Genomic DNA, 20,809 nt, shown 5'->3' with positions numbered 1-20,809 from the left:
TCCACCGGTGCCGTTAGGTCAGCAGCAGGGTCGTCAGCTGGAAACCGCCGTTCGTTGATGTTTCGCCCCATAAACCAGTACATCTCCCAGCCAGGTGGGGGCCAGTGGCTTCCTGGGGACATCCTTGACACTCCCGCAGAGGGAATAGCCTATTACCTATAATTCAGAAATGTGCTGCCTTTGCTATCCCTTGTTTACGTTAGGTATATACTCTAACTTCCAATGTATCATTCATTAATCATTCCCCTCACTGAAACTAATGAAACCAGTTCAGCACCGTATATACTCGTATTTAAATTTCTCCCGCGGATAAGTTGGGCTTGATTTTACCATATAATTTCTGGTATTTTATAATGTTGGTCATTTAAGTCGACTGTGGAAAACTCGCGCTATTGGTCCAAGAGATTATGCTATGCTAACACCCACCTGAGAGAGTAGGCACGGAGCACACTGCCTTTTTTTCTATGTATTGCGACTACGTGACCACACAGTAATACCCAAACTATTCTGAAGCAACGTTTGCACTGATTTGTGTTTTTTGCATCTCACACCCTCACACCTTTATCATAAGAGCATCCCTTATCTATGATGGAGCATTCGATCAGAAGAAAATATGTAGCTGGTTTTAAATTAAAAGTCATTGAAGTGGCGAAAGAAATTGGTAACTGGGTTGCTACAACAAAATTCGATGTGTCTGAGAATCTGGGGTGAGATTGGAAAAAGCAAGAAGAAAAATGAAGTGTCGTATTTTTGAACAGGCATATAAGTCGGAGTCTGATTTTATGATCGATTGCTCGAGTTTCAAGACCTGACTTATACTCGAGTATATATGGTATGTCAAAACTGATATAAAAAAGAAACATCTAATGGAATGTTAAGCAAAGGAGCTTTGTGAAAATAAGAAAAATAAAATTACAGCTCAAATCCCCATTTTTGTATAAGCCTACAAAAAATACATTTCTCTTAAATTAACAAAAACAAATACAAAAGGAAATTTCTATTTTAAATGTTTCTCTTTCCTTCATATATGATGAGCTTAATAAAACAAAATGTCAAGGTGAAATGTTTAAAGATGACAAATAAGAAATGTGTCACTAGACTTAGTAGTTGATCATAAGATGCATGGACAGCATTAAAAAAGTCTTGATACACACATCTGTCAGAGCTGCTTCTTATTCATAAACTCTTGACTTTGTTTTTCAAATATTGCCGTGATTGTAAGAAGTCACAACACAAACAAAAAAACACATTGCTCACTCTCTTAACTAGACAAATTTTGAAATGTTTTGGCACAAAAAGAAGCTATCACAAAATTCCTTGTCTTGAAATATGAATCTTAAAAACCAAAAAGGCAAGATGATGACAATTTGCATAGTTTTCTGAACTGGTTTTTGCCATTCACTGTCTTGCAGAACTTATCATGGTGCTGTGGCATTGTGCCACACTGAAGGCAATGCAGAACACAGATGTGAAGAGACAGAGAGAGAGGTTAGGAGCACACGCTGATACAGAGCATTGCCACACCCACCACATGATGAACCAATTCAGTAAACCAGATTGGGATCCGAGTGTAGCCATGCTACGGGTGACACCTCAGCGTCACACTAGTTCAGATGGAATGGAACAGTGTGAGGTTTTTTTATGGTGGCTAGAGTGCCATTTCTGCCACCAACCCCCAGGTTTTCCCTGCAGGTTGGAGGGCCTACCTGCAGGGCTGGATGCAGATTAACATCATACCCAGGACGGAGCAATTGGAGGTTAAGGGCCTTGCACAAGGGCCCAACAAAGTACAGTCACTTTTGAGCAACTTTTTGATTGCCGGTGCAAATCCCTAGCCTCAGAGCCACCACTCCACCCACAGATGTGAAGGTCCTCTTTTAATTAAGAACATTTGTGTATTATTTTCTATGTATTTCTCTTCCATTTACATGTTAGTTTTTAATTTCTGGATTTCAATATTATTTCTGGAATCCAAGATGGCTCTAATGTCATGATATCATTCAGTGACCAAGACCACATATATATGCATGTGGACATTAAGGTTAAGGTTGCCAGCTTTTCTAAGTTATTTAGAATTACAAGACTATAATTTTAATTCTCATTTCTCACTGATCTGATTAAAATTCATTTTTTGCTTTTTAATTATTTTTTTTTCAATGCAAGTGCTCTTTATGAGCTGTCTTATGTAGGCAGGCACTCACTCTAACAACATAGGACAAGATACCCTAAGCAAGCTCTTAGCAGACTCTACAAGAAGACATTTATTTAGCTGTTTTATTGAGGCAAAAGTTAGGGTGTGTGAGGTATCTCAGCACAACATTGTTATTCTTCAGTTGTTTTCTTGCTATCATAAAAACTTTATTATTCCATTGCACATTTGTGTATCCAGCATGTCTTTATTTTCAAAAAAGCTGAATAATGACAACTGAAATGTTAACTCAGTTTGGAAGTGTTATCTGGAAGGTAAGAATAAATGTTGCTTATCTATAAAGGGCTTGTCAATTACCAAAAATGATACTAAATGACAGTCATTTGAGGCTTCGGTTGTAAGTACTTGGTTATCTGTGCTATGTGGTGAAAAAAAACTGACAGCCATGTGAATTTTTTAGATGTGATAAACAAACTAACAGCTCATAAAGACTAAAGTGTAATCCAGAACAAATATAGGTCAATGCACAAATTGTACAAAATGTAAATTCTTTTTGAGAGTTAGAGGAGGAGGGGGAAATGCAGGGGTCATTCAAAAATCTATGTAAACTTTGAATGGAAGTTAGGCGACCAAATTGCAGCCAAACAAATGTAATTACAGTAAAAAAAAAAGAAAGAAAAGAAAAGCATTGAGCAGGTCATTAATTAAGGAAGGAGAAATATAGGTCCTTAATCTGTCAGATGTCAGAAATTGATGATGTAGCCTGCTTGAAATTATTGTACGTATTAGGACCTATTACACATTTAACAGGCTTGGACATATTTCCATGATGTTGGCTCCCATTGTGTGGCCACCAAAGTTGCCTGAAAATCAGATTATTTGCTCTGGGAAGACCACTCATGTCCCTGAGCATGTGCATGGACTAATGCAGGCACAATTTATAATCCTCTAGGAGTATTTTCCGGGGGAGACCCATTAGCTTGGACATGGTTACTGTCTGTGAGGGGTTTGCATGTTCTCCCATTTTCTATTTGGATTTTCTCCAGGTGCCCTTGTTGTCCTCCATCCATCCATCCATCCATCTTCCAACCCGCTATATCCTAACACAGGGTCACAGGGGTCTGCTGGAGCCAACCCCAGCCAGCACAGGGTGCAAGGCAGGAACCAATCCCAGTCAGGGTGTCAACCCACCACAGGACACACACACACACACCAAGTCCTGCAGGACACACACCCAAACACCAAGCACACACTAGGGACAATTTGGAATTGCCAATCTACCTAACTGTGGGAGGAAACCGGAGCACCTGGAGGAAACCCACTGCAGACACGGGGAGAACATATAAATTACACACAGGGAGGACACGGGAAGTGAACCAAGGTCTCCTTACTGTGAGGCAGCAGTGCTACCACTGCGCCACCGTGCCGCCCCCCCTTGTTGTCCTTCCATTTCTAAAAGGTATGTGTAGTACATTAATTAATTACTTTAACTTGGTTTCTTTTAAATAAATTTCATATTGGCCATCATGATGGGACAATGGTTAATGTTGCTGCCTTCCACTTTATGGGGGGGTGTCTAATTGAATTGTCAGCCTAATTAGTGTCTGTGTGTCACTTACTGTACATGATCTGCTCGTGTTTGTATCTGCCTACTCTGGTTCATTCGTATAAATATGCAAGTTAGGTTTATTGGCATCTCTGAACAGTGTGTGCATATGTGTGTGCATCCTATGATGGACTGGTGTCCTTTTTGATTATTACCTTGCATCTGATATTAATAAAATTGCCTCTGTATTAGGAAAATGGATGGATACAACTTTTATCTATTCATTGTGTCAGTTTACTTGGTTTGTCAGAAGTGGCAAGATTAGGGACCCCCCAACAAGATGGTACAGAGCACAAGAGAGTCCTGCTGACAATTTTCAGAAAAAGTAGAGAGTCACGCTGACTGAGCTGGCAGAAGAACATTAAGCAGGAGCACGACAGTAAGTGAGCGTGGGAGCCTACAACACTCCCCAAATACATTAAAGGAGAGGGCACCCAGCAGTAGCCAGGGATGCCTGTCCCTTTGAGGTCATTGAGGAACAAATGGAGTGGCAATGCTTCCCAATCACTAGTGGACAGAGAGTCCATATAATGAATCCTGCAGTGGAATTATGCCGATGCTCATATACAGCAAGTAGTACTTGTTCTGCCTAGGAGATCAGGTCCTGGAAGATTAACTGAAGGCTCAGGGGTGAAGTGACACAAGAGCCTATAGATGGAGGTCTAGCCTAATGACCCCGACTTACCTGGTGTGCTTGATATACAGTAGTACTACATTATTAATTGTCATTGAGTTATAGAAATGACGTTTTACATTTGCTGTCTTTCAGACACGAATGTCATACTTTAAATGGGATAATTATATGTCTCAAATCGAAATGTCATCTGTATTCCAAAATGGTTTTTGGAAGTGGGATGAGGAAACCAGGATCATAATGAGATTGCAAAGCTAGTATCATCTCTCACTGCCAGACAGAATAATGTAATTGGAATGTCAAGAATAAAAAAGCAAACATAACATAATTAGATTAAGCGAGTATGGGAATGGTATGTTATAGTATGTTAAAAAGCAAACAGATCAAAGTGGGAGTAGCAGGAAGGAGAGAAAGTTATATTTTATGAATGATTTTCGTATTGCTATATATTTACAAAGGAGGTGAGGTAACGGGTGTAGGTGGACATTGATCGGGGATAACATGGGGATGTTATTAATTTTCTAAATACAGATGTGCTTCGTGAAGTGTCCTTTTTAGTTGCATAATGTCTGGGCGCACGAAAGTCTGAATCACTTGCCCTCCGCGCACTTTCTCGTTAGTATTTCATGCCTCTGTGTATTCAGACGGGTATTGTTCATCGGACGGTAGTGAACGTCTCATCATAATACCGTAAGTGTATCATCGCTGACAGCTTTATCATGTCCTGCTACGTGAAACAGAGGCGCACCTGCAGTTGCGCGGTCTACGTGCTCTTCAAGGCGAACGCTTTAAACTTTTTTACATTCTCCGAGGTTTATTCCTGACTAACAGGACGACGTACCTGATCTCTCTTTCCACTTTTTCAGGCATCATATGAAGCACAACGAAATTAAGCGCTGTAATAAAAACATCGATGGAAGCTTAGCGAAGAAAATGATCTTCATCAGGCTAGAAAACCGATTTACTTTAGTCTGATTTGAAACATCTAGACTCCGATTGTGAGCCATTCGCGACAACTGGGCACTACAGGTACAATTTATAAATGAATTCAACGATTGAAAGCACTTTTTATCTAATTTAATTACCATAAACGTTGATTTGCACTTTTTGGGAATTTGTTCGCATATTTTACATTGCGCAATTTATAGGAAGAACTTATAAAACTACACAGGTCGTGCAGCATATGAAAAAGTCAATCCAGAAATCATTTAATACTAGAACATGAGAAACTGCCGCTGTCAACCCGACTTCATCCTACCCACAGCGCAGCGAGGCATGAAAACTGAAACGGGTATAGTGCCACGTACATATTCTGAATGCTCCTTCTGTGTCCCTAATACCGACTCTGTGCTAATTTCAGTAGCAGATTTCGTGCCTTGAAGAACTTGTCTGCTACAGTACGCGCAAACTGGCACCTTTTGCTAACGGGCGAAGTTATCATCTTAGCTTAGTGGGGGTGGTGGGTGAAGGGGTGGGTTGGGGTTATTACTCGGGGCGTACCTGTGGGCCATACCAATTTCGGCCCGTTCATTTCACGTTAACTACAAGTCCCATCTGACCAGTCGCCTCGCCCCTCCCCTTCGCGCCTCAATCCAAAATCGTATTTAAACGTTCAATGTCAGAGTCCCGCTGGTGTTAGGAGTTGATCGTAGCCAAGTGAAGGTGCCGTGGGAAAATCCTCCCGAAGTTCACTTCCACGCAGGGAAAACATAACAGCAACTTCAATCGGTTAGTACACGTTTTTGTGTGTTTGTGTGAGTGTTTTTTCATGTGACATGTAACTGTATTATTGCCGGCACCAAATACAGGAATATTTTAATTTTGGGAAAAGTAGATAGATTTACTTTTAGTTATTTCCTAATGTATTAAGAAAAATATGTAGTTAGTTCTAACAGCTAATAAAACGCATTGTTATTGATTTTTTAAATCTAATTTGTATATTTCTGTAATGGTGCAGTACTGTCTCAAGATAGCAGGATATAAAATATTTTAAGGATGTATTATAAAGAATAACAAATACCAACAGTTCAAGTAGTTTCTTAGCTATTTAAAGATATGTAGACAATGCAAAAAAGTAATATTTTTAACTTTTAACTCTTTTTCTATTGCATTTCCCGCTTTTTAGATTAGTCTATCCCGGCTGTCTTTGTTAATTGATTGATGCCTGTCTATCTTCACTCGATTTGCTCCGGTTGGGATCTGTAATAAAAAAGAAGAAGAAAAAAAAGAGAAGGAATCCAGGTGTTGTGCCAACTTCCTCCTTTCTTCCCCGGGGACCGTGAGAATAAAGCTCTCCGCGATGCAATCGCTTTTCCCGGTGGCGATGTGTTGCATCAGCCTGCTCCTTTTCTTGCAGCAGCCGCTGGCTTTGCCTGTCACGAAGAGTCACGCCAGGAACAGGTAAGGAGCACATGACATTTCTTTAAATCATGGTACTTGTAGCGGTCTTCCTCGTATAAAGTGAAAGTTTACTTGCCTTTATTATACTAACCGCCAATAAAAAGAATCAGGACTTTTCACCGATTATGCAGACGTGTGTCCGGCGAGGCTGTTCAATCCACGTGAACACTCGTCCCATTTCCATTTAAGCGAAATCAGTGTCTGAGATACGGGCAGAAAAACTGATGCGCATCCTTTTATTGCCAACAGAGCAGACCGAGCCGCACAGTTTGCCAGCTCTGAGGCGAAATGCTGGACTTGTTGAGCGTCGATGCCACATGGAGGCGGGTTAAACTTTATTGCGGAATCCTCTTAAAACTGTGCAGTTTATCTTGATTTGCTGTGAATCATATGGGAAAGCGATGAATGCAGTCCGCCTTCATGAATAATCTACAAACCAGGTCGCCCAGCCTTCGAGTAGCAAAAGCCGCCTTAGCATTTGGCACAAGTGGCTGCGCGTCTCACTGCATGTGACCCCGGGGTGCCGCTGATGAATGAACGGGCAACCAAAATAAATACAAACTCCAGACCTGCTGGCGTCCCTCGAACTGGCCAATTTTGACCCAGTGGCGACGTGGAAATCGAGGGGCTGAGTGGTGTGTCCCAAATCAAATACGCAAGTTTGATTTGTCGCACAAAACGTAAAGTGCCGTCAGAATTTGACATGCGGAATGACGCGCAGGATTCCTTATAATGAGGAGTGACTCAGGAGCCTGCTGTGGGTGCGACTCGTAACCTTCGTTTTTGAACGGAAACTTTGAAATAACAACAATAATAGTACACGCAATAGTAGTAACAGTATTTCGTCGAATCTAATTTTAACACCTTATGTATTAAGTGTTATTTCATTTGTTAAGAAATAAAGAGAAACAAAATTCAGGATAGACCGGTTGTTACACTAGAATATTGTTTGAACCCTTGAAAATTGGTACGTCGCTTGATTTTTTTCGTGCAATGTGTAAGAAATTGATACTTTGTTAGAAATGTGTTGCTTAATACGTATTTTACCCTATTTAAACAAAGCTATCGACCAAGCCTCCAATCCCACGCCCCTCAGAAATCACAACACAAGAAATTGGGGGAAATGCTTTTAAAACATAACAGGTTCTATAAAATTCTATTTAAAACGTTTCACTGCATATTATTCAAAACATAATAGTTCATTATAATAACAGATACAAACACAAATGTGTTGAACCATGATGGAAAAAAATATATAAAAAACTTAATATCTAAAATTTAGCTGCTCTTTTCAGTTGTGATTGCATCATATTCAAAATGGTGTTTGCCTCTAAATTTTCAAAACTGTAACTTAAGCCACCATACCCTTCCAGCACACAAATTAGCTGTCCCGTGAGATCCCCTCAACCCCCCCCCCCCCCCCCCCCCCCTAACAGCACAGCCCTGACTGAGAAAATATTCTGATCTGCTAATTGGCTGTGTTGAAACCTGCTCCAAAGTACAACAGAAATCATTCAGTTTTTATCTGTGGACTTTTGTTAAGTTCCACCAAAGAGCAACCAGGTTGTTTGTTAGTCTTCTGTACACAGCACTTTCTTGGTGGGTGTTACAGCTGTTCATTTAAAATAGCTATTCGGCTTTGTAGGTTAGCCTTAAATGTTTTCTGGAAGAAAAAAAAAACTTTGATTTGTTGGAAAGCTGCATTCAGTAATGTGTAATAGTTATCCTATGTCAATCCAGTTTTATCCATGTGTTCCTGTGGATTACCAAACAAGATAGGATTCACTTACTGCAGTTATTTTTTCCCTACTGCTCATGCACTTTTGAATAAGTCCCAGCATATTTGCATATTTCCTTTTCATTGTATTCAGCTTGGTGGACATTAACAATATAGTATTTAATAAGGTGTGCGGGCATTAAAACACTTTGAGGCTCAAATTTCATAGTGCCCTATGTCCATCCACTTTACTACAGAACTTTGGTTTAAACACACTGTCCAAAGTGAACTGACCACTTAAGGGAGCGGATGCTGCCTTTGTGCCTAATAGCAATTTGGGTGTGTGTTCATCTTGAAGTGTTCCTTACTTGGGACATGTGAGAACATGACTGTGCACTTTGTTGGCACTTGATTCATTCATAATGCATGGAAAAAAAAATGAAAGCAAGCCATCATGTAAAGGCACAATGGGATTCAAGTCATTTGTGTATGATTGTTCTTGGGATGACAGATAGTCACTTGAGTTGGAAGACGCTTTATCTCCAGCCGTGTAATGGAAATGAGAAGTCATCTGAAATTTGGTTTATTTAGACTTGGGCTGCTCTTTAAAGATAGAAGAAGGGAGTGTGCTTTCAAAGCTTACACTGACTGATGACCTTAAAAGCAAACTGACAGATGACAAAAGAATTAGTCAGCCCTGTTGCTGCTTTCTCTGTAGAGGGTTGTAGTGTTTGAATGCCCTCTCCTGGACAGCTGTCATTGTATTTATTTTCTTTCTTTCTGAAATGTGATTACTGCTAGACTTTAAACATAGCCCATTTATTTCATGTATACTTAATAAATAATTGATATGTAATTTAAGTCAATTGCTTGCCCTTGGATTTCTCTTCATGCTCTTGTGATTTGTCAGTTGCTTTGGATGAACTTATCTTATAAGTAGGGCAGTGTAAATGTATTTGTTTCATTTTGTAAAGTAAGCATATTCACTTTTCTTTAACTTACTAACAAAAAGACTGGCCATATATTCCATAAAACACACATGTGGAAAAAAGAAAAAGGATCAGTGTGTAAAGAAATCAGAGATGCCTGGATGAACGTATTATTTGTTTAATGTAAACTTTTAAGGTTTCCATCTGTAAACAATAGAAAATCTCTGCTGTATAAGCACAATTAAACCATGTGTTTCTAGAAAAACAAATCAAGTGGAACATTGTGTTAAAATGTAATGTAAAATATTTAATCATAGATTTTGTCATTATGCATTTCGGATTTAGGAATGGCACAAAATCTGATTGAGTATAATAAAAACAAATGTATGTACTGTATTTTAGCAGAATTTATGCATATACTTTTACATTTTAAAATATCACTATTCGCTGTTAATTAGATGGTAATAAGCAGACAGTACTTAAAATATTTGACCAGACTTCAGATGTTTGAAAGTTCCCAGAACCCACAGTCAGTGAAAGGTGTGCATGCCCTTCAGCTGGACATGGGAAGGTGTAACAGATCTGGTACTTGTGAAGTGCTTTTTAATGGTGTTTACCACAAAGTGTACCACATAAAGGTCTGGGCAGGTAGTTTGGTGTGGTGACTTTAAACTCTTAAGACTGGTAATTTAGTTCCCATGTCTACTTCCTTATGTGACTCTAGGCAATTCAGTTAAACTGCCTGTGCCCCAGAATGAGTCAAACAGGGAATAATAATTTAAAAGTGCATCCCATTTGCAAAGAATTTTGAGTCAATTTATAGTCCTTGTTACAATAATTTATAAAGTGGCATGATGCTGAGTGCTTTATGTCAGTCAGGAGACACAATGGTTAGCAGTGTTGCCTCACAGCCCTTCACTCCTGGATGCAAATCCCAGTCTGACCAGACTGTGTGGCATTTGCACATCATCTCTGTATCCTATGTACCAAAGAGTTGTATATAAATCTGACATGGGTGAGTGTGAGTGTGTCCAGTCCTACACTGGCCCCCTGTCCTGAGCTAGTTTTTGGTTTGTGCCCAGTGTTGAAAGGATGGGCTCTGGCTCACCTTGACTCAAAACTGAATTAACCATTATAACAACTTATGGCAGCTAATATGCAAATTCCTTAATAACTCCACTTTATCACCCTCATTTAGCCATTCTCAATGCACTTACGAAATGGGTGCTTCATCCAGGTAGTTTCAAGAAAATGTAGGCACATAAAGGCAATGCTGTCAAGTCAGTAGAAGGTACATTACAGGACTCAATACAAGGGCCTGAGAGAGTCATTGTCAATGCTACAAATGTAGAAATATGGAAAATATGTTTAACAGTCAACTTGTTCAGAGAATTCATTGTACAAACATGCTAAGTAGGAGTGTCCATCATACTTCCTGGATGGATTTTGGATCCTTCCTTCTCCCATCTAGATAGTGCAAAAACGTATTCAAACTTAAAAAGGATGGAAGCTGAAGCAGCTTGATTTAGAAAATAAAATTAAATGAAAAATCCCTTTGGACTCCACATACATTTTCTATACCTGCATTTTTCACTAGATTGTCATAGGAAGCCATGGCATATCCTAGATGCAGTGAGTGCAAATCTGGAACCTATCCTGCATGTAATGTTCTGTTTCAGATCCCTGAGACGTTGGGTCAGCAACGTCAATTTTGACTTTGCGTATTGTTCAATTGGTGATTACCACAGCAACATGGTGACATGGTAGTTCAGTGATTGACTCTGATACCTAAAAAGCTCTGCATTTGAATTCACTGTGTTTATAGATGACATGTTCATCTTTAACTTGTTTGGGCTTTTCTTCTGGTAAACCAGTTTTCTGCTTCTCAAAGATGTGCATATTAGTGAGTTTGCCCATTAGAAATGAATGTGACCTATGCTAGATTGCTGCCTATACTATATTGGCTCCAGAGGCCTGACATGTACTCCACTGATGCAGGATTAGGTTTAAGACCCTGCCATGAAAAAGCAGGTTCAGAAAGTAATTGGAATATTTAAACCCTGGTGGTTCACTGGTTGTCAGTCTAGGGTTGGCTCATGCTAAAATGGCTCTGAATCTTAGTGTGGATGGACTGGAAAAAGCAGGTTTAGAAAATAGCTAAATGGATGGTTCAGATAATGTGCTTTCATGAATTTGTACTTGGACCTTGATTACAGGAATTTCTGCTCAGTCCTAATTGTTTTATTGGGCCAATAAATCAATCATCACTCAGTCTTTGCTTTATATATTGTATTATCAGGAGACTGTAATACAAAATGAGTAACAGTACTGAGACACCAAAATAAAAATGCACTGAACTCCTATTTTATAACAGAGTGCCACTGAGAGGCCACTGCTTGCTTACTATAATATGTTCAAAAACCAGAGTTACTCACTCTAAGAACCCTGCCTTTGTCAGTTCTTCAAGCATTATATTAAAATAATTATGATTTGCCGTATATTGTGACAAAAAAAAGTGGCAACTGTACTAGTGAGGCTGCTGTTGAGGAGAGTGCAGAGCCCACGTGCGAGATGAAGTCTGTTTCCATATTGCTGCTGTCCTTTTCTTTATTAGTCTGTTGGCTTCAGTGCTCCATGTGCTTTTCAAAGTCGCTAAGGTGCAGAGGTAATTGTGTGTTGTGTCAGGCACTTGAAAGCATTAGTGCATAAGCAGTTGGTGAAGTCGGGGAGGGCATCTCTTATGTAAGCATCTGAAATGACCAGTAACGCATTGTGACACTTTTAAGAGAATAAAAGCCTCGCTTGCAGACCCAATCCCCCACACGTAGAACCCCCCCACCAGCTCCTGTTCCAACTGAACTGTGAAGAGGGGAAGCACTTTAAACGATATAGGAGTCTGAGAAATGACAATAGATTGCTGGCTGCATGATCAGGTTGTAGGGCTCTTGAGGTTAAGAAGTGTTTTGTTCCAGTAGGCAGCGGGAAGACCAGCCCTGGAATGGCTTTAAGTTTTCTTTCTTCTCTCTGGCTTTTTACCTTTGGCATGCGGTAAATTATAAATCTTAAAACAGCGAACACCATAACATCGATCAGAATAGGCCACATGCTGTGCTGTAACCTTGGAAGAATTTTCAAGGGTCTCCCTTTTCAGCCTCAAGGGAGTTGCTCAGACATTCACCAATGGCAGACAAAGCAGACAACACCTCCCTCTCAAGCTGACTGTGAAAGTCAAAAAAAAAAAAAAAAAAAAAAGAAAAAGAAAAAATGGCCCCTTGGAGGTTACGGTGTAAGAAACTCACTCTTGGGAGATGTAGGTTGAACAAGGCTGCTCATAGCACGAGGCAGACAGGTGCTCCTGGCTCTGTGTATGCAGGCCTCAGCAAAAGAAAACCTCAAATTGCTAGGGACCTGAAGGCCAAAACCCAATGGCAGGCAGTATATTTCACTTTTGTGGCTCAAATAGAAACATACATTAAAAAAAAAAAAATCCCAGAGGGTGAGTCTAGACAGCTCGAATTAGTGTTGTGGTCATTTCAAGCTCCACTCAGGGCATGTTGCCCTTTCCATCTGTTCCTTTTTATTCTGTAAAGGGAATGGTTGCTCTTTATTTTAAAATAAAAAATAGTACATTTAAGCCACTCTGTGTGAAACACCCTTGTGTCTGCTCTGGCTAACTTTCACACCACCATACGGCACCAAGACTGCAATCCGTGCCAGTGTCTGGCAAGCTAGAGCAAGACTTGAGGCAAGTGAGAGCAATCACACAATAGAAAGATGCAGGAATTGAAAGGAGGAAAATATCCACATGATTTTGTTTTTAGCTTAATGGTCTGGATTTAATTTTTTTTTCCTCCAGATGTTTGATAAGCACAGTTATTTGTGCACCATGCCAAAAAAATCTGCCACAGAAGACTTCTTCCTAAAACATTACGGCTGCTTCCTTTTTAAGAGTAAAGGCCAAGGCCGTCACCCTGAGGTTTTCAACCTTTTTTAAGATTAGTATTCTGACCCTTAGTACACACATGTAGCAGCAGATGACCCTGTGTCACAATTGTGCCTGCTTTTGGTTCACTTCGGGCCAAATTCAACCTACTCCTGCCATGTATACAGATATAGCTAGAATAGGGTAACAAATCTCCAAAATTTATAATAAGGAGGCATAATCCAGGGAAGGCACTGAGGCCTTGTATCTAAGGTATAGGTTATCAACTCCAGTCCTGGAGGTCCATTGTGGCTGTTGCTTTAACCAAATTGTTAATTAGAACCCATTTACTACTAAAGCAGTATTTTTGCGGGGGATTAGTTTTAGTTTTTTTACTATTCAGAATCTGTAACTACCTATTTTAGTTTTAAACAGCTGCATTAAGGTTTTAATGCTGCCTCTTTTCTTAACCTGCCATCAGTTAATAATGAGATACAAATGACAAAGGAACCACCAGCTCTCTCAGACTAACATGCTTCCATTTAAGGCTGCGTACATGCATCATGAAGTGTCTGTGTTAATACAATGTTTTGAAATAAATGAGCGAGAAGGGATGAACTAGGAGGTACAAATCTGTTCTGGACCACACAACATATGGATAATGTTCTCAGAAAATAAAAAATCTACATATGATAAAGATTTGTCTTGGAAGAGTGAAAGCACTAAGAAGCTATATAAATATCTGCTGGGCCTGAGTTCTAATTACAAAACTTGTTGGAATAAAAACCTGCAGCAACTGCGCACCTCCAGTACCAATCTATGGTACTGGACTATAAACCACAAAGTAGCTTAATATAAAAACAAAAGTCTTAGTTTCAACTAAATAACCATAGTGTCGTTCATCATCCCAAGGTAGTTTGTATTTCTTTCATTTGGATCATAGGCAGGTTGATTTGTATACAGTATGGCCACACAATGAGTTGAGGGCTGAATCTCCCAACTTGGAGTTATTCCGTCCAATGCCTTATCCTTTATGCCACAAAAACTGCCTACGTATGACTTATAATTATTTTAATTCTGTATCAGGGGGCTGGGGTAGATCTAGTGGTTTGGGAGCTTTATTGTACACAACAGCATTAGGCTAAACTTGTCCTCAAAGAAGTACAATATGTCTTTGAAACTAAAATTCTAACCATAACATGCTTTGGTGTTTTGTTTGCCATGAAAAGCACTGAATCAAATAATGATTGCCAATTATGCAAATCATTGTATCCTTGTTGGCAGTGAATATTACAATAATTTAGGCACATGTGACATAGACAGAGAGGTTCAAAGGTCTGGGAATACTGTAAAAAGCCACATACAGGAACCAGGAGGTTAAAGAGTGCAGTGTGTCCTTTAGGTCACTCCTAGCACAGTATTAATGTTTGGCTTAAGGGCCCAACGTGGTAAAAAAGTGAGATAGGGATGTCAAATTTAAAACCTCGCATGACTGTTCATGCAGCCTCAGGTTTTTTTTTTAAAAAAAAAAAAAAAAGTTTTGTAATGTCACACTTGTCGTTTTGGTTTTTTTTTGGTCAGTAGGTAACCTTAGGAAAAGCCACCAAGGACAAAAAGGCTATTGCCTAGAAGTGCTTAGTCCTCATAAAGAGTTTTTTTCGTGTCTAGTTTTCATTCCAACCAATTCCTCAGTATGTTGCCTTTTCAACAGGAAAAGTAAAGCCTGTAGCTTTAAACACTTTTGGTTGCACTCACTTAAACGATTAAGATGATCAATTCAGCATTACCTTGGAGACAAATCTATTCTGACTTGCTTTGAAGAAGCTCTTACATCAACTAATTAAAAGGCACAGAGTGTGGCATAATGGTTAGGGCTATGGACTTCAAACCCTGAGGTTCTGCGTTCAAATCCTACCACTGTATGTTCAACTTTATCTGCCTGTGCTCCAAGTGGAAAAACAAAAGAAATACTGTATAACTAATTGTATCTCAAACGTCGAATTTTGCCTTGGGCAAGACAAATCAGTTAATAATAGATATGAAACAGAAATCGTTTCGCATGGCTGCGCCAGGAGACTGTCATCGACTCGAAATAGTTCCGTGAGTAATCCATTAACCGAACATGGATAACCACATTCAAAAAACGCGCACATTCATCATTTTACATATCATGAGAATTAGGAAGATATGACACGGTGGCGCTGCGGTAAGCATTAGAGCTCCTAAGCTGCAGGAAACGTGGTTCACCCGGTCACTATCAACAGTCTGCGTAAAACGTGTCTCAGTGTACCCGATTTTTCTGGTACATCTCAAAGACAAGGTTTCGTTTTTCTTATGAACGTGGCCTGCGATGGGCCGCCGTACCTTTTAAGACTGGCTGTTGTCATGTGCCAAAGAAGTCCGTTCATACTTTACTCGTACATTGATCCATACTCATTCGATGGAAGAAAAATCGCGCAACTTCGTAAACTCATGTGGGTTCTACTGCATGTACTGTATCCTGAAAGCACTCCGCGTACCCTTTCATGAATTGTCCTCGTTGACTGCGCATGTGCTACTTCCGCAAACGCGACGCACGCACGTGTTCGTGAAGTAGAAGAAACGTGCATGCGCAAACGATGTGACAGCGGGTTACATGTGAAAGATCCAGTAGCGGCGTAAGACTATGGGCTGGCGATGTATGTTGGAACCCTTATATCACATAAAATTCCTGCACCCCTTAATCCTGAATTAATTGGATGCACACAGAAGGGAAGTAAAAAATCGTTTATTTAATGAAGATGCATCGTGGTACAGAGGGTAGCGTTGCTTGGACCCCGGTGCAGTTCTCGGGTGGGTGTACTGTTTGCATGTTCTCCTCTTCTTAACGTCGATTTTGTCCCCAGTTTTTAAGACAGTAGTGTTTCTTTGCCTGCTGTAGAGTAACAGAGTAAGAGTATATAGTGATGAACTGCCTTGGAGCTGCATCACGTTTTTAATTTTTATGCACGGATATTCTAGCGACGTTTGACTTGAATTGCATTTTTAAGAGAATGAATAGGTATCCACAAATAAAAAGGCTACGTCATGTCAGAGCAGTATGTTTGAACTATTTTGAATTTTCTTAATGCATGTAATATCTTTTACAAGATGAAGTATTTTTATTACAGTAAAAAAAAAAAAACAATCAAAGCATGCAAGACTTTGAACAGACTACTTAAAATGAGTAATTTTAAATTCATTCGGTTGCCTTTTCTTTGGAACAGTGATTGATTCTATATGTATTACCTGAGTTTAATGAGTTACCAAAGCAGCTTGAAATTAATACTAAAAGTGCATTTTATTTATATAGCGCCTTTACCATGCTCAAAGCCCTTCACAAAAATTATACATCATTGGATACAAATAATAACTGCATAAAGCACTGAATAAAGATAAATACAGGAAAAACACTTCTTTAAATTAGAATAAGAGACAATAAGCCAGAATCAGAATGCCAAATACCATAGGAAAACCCCGAACAAATAACATAATTTATAATTCAAACACAATCACACTGAGCTCCCGGACACACAGGGTAAACTGAAAGAAGAGTCACGATGTCAAGGTCAGTTAAATACTTTCTTGAACAAATGAGTTTTAAGTTGTTTTTTTTTTTTTTTTTTTTTGAAAGAATGAATGGAGTCAGCTGATCTCATTAATTTAAGGAGGGCATTCCAAAGTCTGGGTGCAAAAGAGTTGAAGGCCGTGTTACCCATAGAGCACAGGTTGGTTTAGTGCAAAATAAGATTGTCAGGATCTGTGGACCGTACTGGGCAAACAAGAGTATAGTAATGAAGCAGGTTAGATGTAGTCCAGTGCAAGGCCCTTTAAAGTTTTATATGTCAGGAAAAGAATTTTATATTCAGTCCTATATGACACAGGGAGCCAGGTCCTGCACTTCTTCTCAGTCAGATCTTTTATCTTCTTTTATTTTATCCACCCACCTTCGCTTAGACCTCCCATATATTCTCTTCCCATCACTCTTTTGCCCACATATTAATTGTCTCACCTCTCATCATATGTCCATCCCATTTCAGTCTAATTTCCTGTGTTTTCTTAGATGTCTCTCCTACCTTCTTTGTACCTGTGACAGTGTCATTTCTTATACTGTGATACATAATATCTGGAGCCATTTTCACAGAGCTTGTTTTATGTACAAATAACAGCTACAGTAAAAAAAAAAAAAAGTACAGATCAAACATTTATTCAGTGCTTTGCAGGATATTCCTTCTCAGAGGGGGCATTAGGACAAAAGGGAACCAAGCATCTGCTTTCACAGTTGATTGACATCTAATGGCCTACCATTCCATACGTGTGGCAGCTCTTGCTGTTGATGGCTCCCTTAAAGCTGCCTGCCTATAATGAACTTAAATGGCTACACTTTCATCATTTGCCTCAAAGCTGGTTTGAACTTATCACATCTGCTGCTCAGTACGAACACATTGTACACCTTATCTAGTGTCATTTATCTCATTGCCTTTTATTACTTGGCCTGCTGTGCTGCTCTGTGTGTGCTTTTGTTCTTACTACTTTTTAAAAATGGTTCATTGGTAGAGTCTGCTCTATGCTTTGTCAACATTTGCAATTTCTGTAAGTCTTAAGTGTGAGTAAATTTAATTTTCATTGAGATATAAGTTGACATACAGTAGAAACACATTAAAAAAAAATAAAAACTTAGACATTAGAAAGGAAGACGTGGAGTTCTGAAGGGTGCACCATCATGTATTATAAAAGGTGCCAGGACCACTTTAAAGACTTGCAGTGTAATCCAGTGCTTCATGGCTTCTCAAACACAACTTATTGTTATCCATGGGCTTAACAACACAATGAAAAATCTCCACTGTTAAATTAACTCTTATAGAGTTAAAATAATCCTAAGATATATATATATATATATATATATATATATATATATATATATATATATAATATATACACACACACACACAGGAACATTAATTTCATATACTATACATAATTTTAAATGGTATTTTTTTCTGTACAGAGCTTACCTTTTCCAATTATCAATGCAGCCATGAAAGCAAATCAGTTTTGGAAACTTTTACAAAAACATTCAGTTAATTTTTGTATTTATATGGATTTTCTCTGGGCCAGCCTGTCTGGCTACATGTGTTTTTTTTTTTCTGTGGCAATGTGGCTTTTGATTAGAGATATCAGGATTGGCCTTGTTAGTGAGCTTTTAAACTTAGCTTTTCTGTCTGACTGATCGCTAAGTTTGTATTTGATACTTATCTTCAAATTGAGTTTTATAAGTGCATCTGCAGCTGATTAAAAATATTTATCTCTGAGGTAAACAAAATCTGTCTGCTTTTGTTAAGTAATCGCTTTAATAAAATAACTGTAGATTGGAGCTACTTGACACAAATCTGAATATTGTTTTAGTTTAGTGAAATATGTTATTACAATACTTTTCCGGGCTGTTCTGTGGCTTCTTGGCAGTGATCTTTGTTACAGCTAGTTAGTATGGAGCAGGACCTTTATTTATGTAACACATTTATACAAAGGTACTTACAAATGCAAATTGTGCTTTTATTTCCATATTTCTACAATTGGAGTATGTACAGACTAAATACATATGCTCTGTAAGTCAGTAATGAGGATTCAACTGTTCACCTTACGGAGTTCTACTTCTAGGCTACATTAGAACATGGCTCTGGCAGTTCCCTCTATCTGCATTGAAAATAAATATCTAATGTGGGTAGTATCCTTTTTTCTGTTTGTAGAGTTCTTTGCTTATAGACCAAATATAAGAATAGAAAACTATAAGCAACTGTCGCCAGCTTTCACACAGTTTGAAAAGCAGGAATAACTGATTATGATTACAGTATAGCATGCAGGATGAACAACAGAAAATAGCATTTGTATAATTTTCCACCTTGTAAAATATGCAATTTTATATATACATACATGGCATTCTCAAATCCACATAATCCAAGTGAAGATTCAAATTCTATCCTTATAGCTTCAGGTATAAGGCTGGAAACAACCTTGGACAGCATTGCCAGTTCATTGTAGGGTTGATTTAGATTTACCATGTAACCTGTACGGATTTAGGGATTCAGGGAGAAGACCAGAGTACCAGAGGAAAACTTCTAAAACTCATGTGGAATGTTCAGACCCAGGGCATTTGATCTGTGAAGCAGCAGTGCTGCCATTATGAACAGTTTTCGTTGCTCTTTTTGAAATATATTCCATCAGAAAGAGTAAAAAGATGAATATCCATCTAATCTCTCTTACGATTTATTAAACGTACCAGATTTTATTGAGGGCTGTGGTGCCATACTAACCATACATGGGTCATTCCATCGATCCATCCATTAGCAAACTCTTTGAATCTGTTTTTAGGGTTGCAGGGAGCCATAATTAGGTGCCATGCAGGAATCAACCTTGAACAGGTTGGCACACTATAATCAGATGTTGAAATGAAAATTTCAGTGACATTGGTGCAAGTAACTGAGTAACAATACACAAATCATTCTGGCTGTGTTCTGTTTTTAGAATGTCTAACCAAGCAATAAATTTAGACAAGGTTTCAAAACTAATTTATAAATTAATGCCAGGGTCAAGCCTAATGATTATTTCATATTTCATAATTTGTTTTAGTTTGTGCTTTTGATATTTTTTTTATGAAAAGCTTTGGAATTCTCATCCCTTGCTCTGTTTTAACCATAGTTGAAGAGTGAATGCTGTATGAATGATGATGCTTCACTGGCTTTGCAGCAGTGCCATTTATTAGAATTTCAAACAGTGTGATCCTGAAATGCTCATCTTGGTTTACCAGCATATAGTTAATCTTCTTGATGTCAAAAAAGTGCATGTCCTAAATGACTGGATGTTTTATTTGCACCTTAAATTGAGTAAGTCAGTATGAAATAATTTAAATATATTTAATGGAATCAGTAGATTTTATAGTAGTTGGATCACTAACCTTTGACACTTACGTGTTTGTCTGTTACGCTTATATTTTTGGAAAAGGTTGATGTTTAAACTACTTGACTAACCAGACTTCTAATTTTATAGTGTCAGACAACAGTTAGTGCCTTCCAGTGTATAATCTTATTTAATAAGAATGGCAGAGTATTACAGTGAGACTTAACAGTCTCATAGGCTGAATTCAAACCTTGTTATGGTCGCTCTCTGTGTAGAGTTTGCACATTCTCTGTATATATGGGCTTTCTCCAGGTACTAAAGTTTCTCCTCTCATATCACAAAAGACATGGTAATTAGGTCAAATGACAACTCTAAATTGAGCATGTGTGATAATTTGTGTGTGTGTGAGTCCATAATTGTTTGCTGACTTTGACACAATTTCTTAAAGATGGGTTCTGGTTCATTATGATTTTCACGTTGGATTATGTGAATACAGTGCTTGCATGAAAGGATGGATAATACAGGGCAGGGTGGAATGAT

General features: G+C 38.7%; 1 protein-coding gene across 1 annotated transcript in view; it reads left to right on the top strand.

The window, feature by feature from the left end:
- The first annotated feature begins 5,868 nt into the window (after positions 1–5,868).
- The window catches only part of adm2b (adrenomedullin 2b), a 29,700-nt gene continuing 14,759 nt past the window's right edge, over positions 5,869–20,809 (top strand). The window contains exons 1-2 of the mRNA XM_028815812.2: positions 5,869–6,117; positions 6,515–6,789. Of these exons, the coding sequence (XP_028671645.1) occupies positions 6,689–6,789 (101 nt within the window). The 5' untranslated portion in view covers positions 5,869–6,117; positions 6,515–6,688. The remainder of the gene's footprint in view (positions 6,118–6,514; positions 6,790–20,809) is intronic.

This window comes from Erpetoichthys calabaricus, chromosome 1 (assembly GCF_900747795.2).
Source record: "Erpetoichthys calabaricus chromosome 1, fErpCal1.3, whole genome shotgun sequence".
In the NCBI taxonomy this organism is placed as follows: Eukaryota; Metazoa; Chordata; class Cladistia; order Polypteriformes; family Polypteridae; genus Erpetoichthys; species Erpetoichthys calabaricus.
This window is presented reverse-complemented; position numbering and strand designations above follow the sequence as displayed.